The following is a 3,914-nucleotide window of genomic DNA, read 5'->3' on the forward strand; positions in this document are numbered from 1 at the left end:
GCCCGCAGCCCGCCGCCCGCCGGCGTCCCCGGAGCGCGACAAAGAGCGCGCCGGTCGCCCGCCCTCTCGCCGTGGCGCCCGCGGCTCCGGCGGCTCGGCGGGCGATGGGAGATGGAAGGAAGAGACGCCGCGGTGAGGCTCGATCCGGCGGGCGGGCGGGCGGCCGGCGGCCGTCGGGCGGCTGTGCTTCGTGGCGACTGGGTCCGGGGTCCCGGGAACGGCTTCCTTTCTGCCCCTCTTTGTGAGGGGCCGGGAGGCTCGCTTGTGGGGTGGCGGCTCGGGGGCTTCACGCCGAGCCCCGCTCTCCAGCCGCGAGGCCGGGGCGGCGCGGGAAGCGGGAGGAGCCGGTCGGCGGAGCGCCGGGCGCTCCGGCTCGCCTGGGTTGCGGGTAGCCCAGCCGCGATCGGCGCGGGATGGGGGCGGGTTCCGAGCCTCGGAAGGCGTCGCGGCCCTCCGGTTTTCCTCGCCTTTAACTTTGCCCACGGGTTCATGCCCGGAGCTCCGGCAGATGATGCTGCGAGACGTGAAAAAACCAGGCACCGCTCGGAGGACGTGGGTTTAGAGTGCTGTCGGGGGGCCTGGTGGGTAAATGTGTTGTCTGTCGGTCCGCCTTCCACGGACACGGGGGTTTCCACGCCGGACTCGCTCCTGAGTGGGTCCAGGCACTGGTGTAGGGAAGAGGAGGTCTGGAAAATGCCCCTCCTTGGGACGGATCCTGGCAGCACACGCTTCCATTCAAGAGCTGTACCTGGATATTGCAGAGCCTGGTAGCCCGGTGAGCGCGACTGGCTCTCTGCTGTCAGGGAGTTTGCTTTCTAGGACGGGAGGCTTGGGTGGAGATGTGAAGGAGGAAGGCGGAGGAAGGCTTGGTTCTGGGAGCCGAGGGCCTGGACGGCCTCTGCTGGCAGCTCTGGATGGACCTTGAAGGGGGGGGGCGGGGGGCGCGAAAGGATGCTCCTCACAGGAGGAGAGCAAATGCGCTCTCTGGGCTTCTTTCAAGAAATACTGGACCATCCTTCCTTAGAGTATTCACAGATCAAGGGATATTCTTTTTAAAAGTCGTTGATTTCGTCCTCAGCACTAAGCGCAGCATGCTCAACAGAAACATCACAATCACAGTAAAGCAAAACAAATGAACACCTTCCCAGACAATTTTTAGAAGCTCTATTCTTCTGTATCTTTCTATATCCACTCACGAATCATATCAAAAATCTATGAGGCTGTTTGTGAGATACTTCATTAATATACACTTCGTACTAAATGGAGCAGAGTGGGTATGGTGAAAATTACTTAGACACGTGGCTTGTAGATTTTGTCTCTGACATGATGAGTTTCAGCCTCTGTCTAGGGCACATCCTTTAACCTCTGGAACTGAAATTTCCTCCTGTGTAGGATAAGAGGATTGGGTAGATAGATGCTTTCTCAGAGCCTTCCAGCCCCAGCATTTTATGGTTTCATGCCTAAACATGTACATGCATTCCTTATTCAGTGATTTACTCTCAGCTTCACCTCTGAACATCTCTCAGTTCTGTGAATCAACACTCATCCTGGTCATTAAATGGGGGAGATATTTTAAGGCGAAATTCCACAGTTGTATGTTGTTTTTAAAAATGCAAGTGTAAGAAGCTTTATTTGCAGATCTGACTGAGTGCTGGCTTTATAAAAAGTTTTGTTAACACTGTTCATTTCATTAATGACCAAAGAATAATACATGCTTTGTTATCCACGTTGTATTAAGGGGTTAAATTTTGCTTTTCATTAAATACCAGCCCTTATAAAAGTGAGATACCTTGGGAATTTGGAAATAAAAATAAGACAGTAAATTAGCTCATTGAAAAAGAAAAATTCAGAGAAACTTTCCATCAATGGCTCTATTCACTTTCTAAAACCTTGATATTTATCTGTTTGCTGACCGTGATGGAAAATATGAGTGGGATTTAGCCTGGCATTATATTAAAAAAACGCGTCTAAAGCATTACTCCTTTTAGAGTTGATTTCCCCGCCCCCACCCTCCCCAACCTTGGACATTCTGGAGTCATCTGACATCATTCATAAACTAAGACTCCAGTGTGGTAATGGATTAATCCCAGTCTTGGTTAAGAAGTGCCGAGGCAAAAACTGTGTGAATGTTAAAATATGTATGTACTTTGGCCTCCAGACTGGTTTGTTTGAGGTTTATCTGAGGTTTTGTTGTCATTTGGCAATTCTGAAAAGATTATTTCTTTGGATTTGGGTTGGGTTAGGAGAAGGCAATGGCACCCCACTCCAGTACTCCTGCCTGGAAAATCCCATGGACAGAGGAGCCTGGTAGGCTGCAGTCCATGGGGTCGCTAAGAGTCGGACACGACTGAGCAACTTCACTTTCACTTTTCACTTTCATGCATTGGAGGAGGAAATGGCAACCCACTCCAGTGTTCTTGCCTGGAGAATCCCAGGGACGGCAGGGCCTGGTGGGCTGCCGTCTATGGGGTCGCACAGAGTCCGACATGACTGAATCGACTTAGCAGCAGCAGCAGCAGCAGCAGCAGGAGATGAGTAATGGATGGTGATCCTCAATTTTTTAGAAATGAATTCAGACATGACTGAAGTTTAGACAGTCTGAGAAATAATCTAGTGATCAGGAGGTGACCAAAGCCCCCTCACCTGAACATGTGATTCAGGCTCATAGACCTTGGGGTCCAGTCTCACGTCCCGTCACTGCTGCTTCTGTGGTTCTCAGCATTTAGGACTCCCCCTGTGTAGTCATGGAAACCCATTCCAGTATTCTTGCCTGGGGAATCCCACGGTCAGAGCAGTCTGGTGGGCGACAGTCCATAGCATCGCAAAGAGTCGGACACAACTGACTCGACTTAGCAGACACGCACCGTGCAGTTGTGATCAGGCAGAGAGGTCCTTGGCTTCCCTTTGCCATAAGTGGAGGCGTTTCCATGTTGACTACTGCCACTCAGCTCTTCTGGAGTTCTTTCACAGTTAAATCAGCTGAACCTTAGTGTCGGGTGGTGCACGATCCAGAGGAAATGGCCAAAGCATTTGTTCCGGGCGTCCCTGCCTGGACAGCTTGTGTGTTTTGTGGTGTTCTTTGCAGTTTCAGTTTGCTATAACCAGTGTTTTCTCTTGGCAAAACTCTATTAGCCTTTGTCTTGCTTCATTTCGTATTCCAAGGCCAAATTTGCCTGTTACTCCAGGTGTTTCTTGACTTCCTACTTTTGCATTCCAGTCCCCTATAATGAAAAGGACATCTTTTTTTGGGTGTTAGTTCTAAAAGGTCTTGTAGGTCTTTATAGAACCATTCAACTTCAGCTTCTTCAGCGTTACTGGTTGGGGCATAGACTTGGATTACCGTGATATTGAATGGTTTGCCTTGGAAACGAACAGAGATCATTCTGTCATTTTTGAGATTGCATCCAAGTACTGCATTTTGGACTCTTTTGTTGACCATGATGGCTACTCCATTTCTTCTAAGGGATTCCTGCCCTAGTAGTAGATATAATAGTCATCTGAGTTAAATTCACCCATTCCAGTCCATTTTAGTTCGCTGGTTCCTAGAATGTTGACGTTCACTCTTGCCATCTCCTGTTTGACCACTTCCAATTTGCCTTGATTCATGGACTTAACATTCCAGGTTCCTATCCAATATTGCTCTTCACAGCGTCAGACCTTGCTTCTATCACTAGTCACATCCACAACTGGGTATTGTTTTTGCTTTGGCTCCATCCTTCATTCTTTCTGAAGTTATTTCTCCACTGATTCCCAGTAGCATATTGGGCACCTACTGACCTGGGGAGTTCCTCTTTCAGTATTCTATCATTGCCGGGAGAAATATCAATAACCTCAGATACACAGATGACACCACCCTTATGGCAGAAAGTGAAGAGGAACTCAAAAGCCTCTTGATGAAAGTGAAAGAGGAGAGT

The 3,914-nt window shown here is 49.5% G+C and overlaps 1 protein-coding gene across 4 annotated transcripts in view; it reads left to right on the plus strand.

The window, feature by feature from the left end:
• PSD3 (pleckstrin and Sec7 domain containing 3) overlaps positions 1 to 3,914 on the plus strand; it is a 492,335-nt gene that overhangs the window by 69,004 nt on the left and 419,417 nt on the right. For 2 of the 4 annotated variants that reach the window (XM_010846403.1, XM_010846406.1), the window contains exon 1: positions 18 to 132. The exons of 1 other annotated variant lie outside the window; for it this stretch is intronic. In XM_010846403.1, coding sequence (XP_010844705.1) covers positions 112 to 132 — 21 coding nt within the window. In that variant the 5' untranslated portion in view covers positions 18 to 111. Of the gene's footprint in view, positions 1 to 17; positions 133 to 3,914 lie in introns of those variants that run through there. One more of the 4 variants, XM_010846405.1, reaches the window with a different exon arrangement.

This window comes from Bison bison, unplaced genomic scaffold (assembly GCF_000754665.1).
Source record: "Bison bison bison isolate TAMUID 2011002044 unplaced genomic scaffold, Bison_UMD1.0 scf7180017864236, whole genome shotgun sequence".
Lineage (NCBI taxonomy): Eukaryota > Metazoa > Chordata > Mammalia > Artiodactyla > Bovidae > Bison > Bison bison.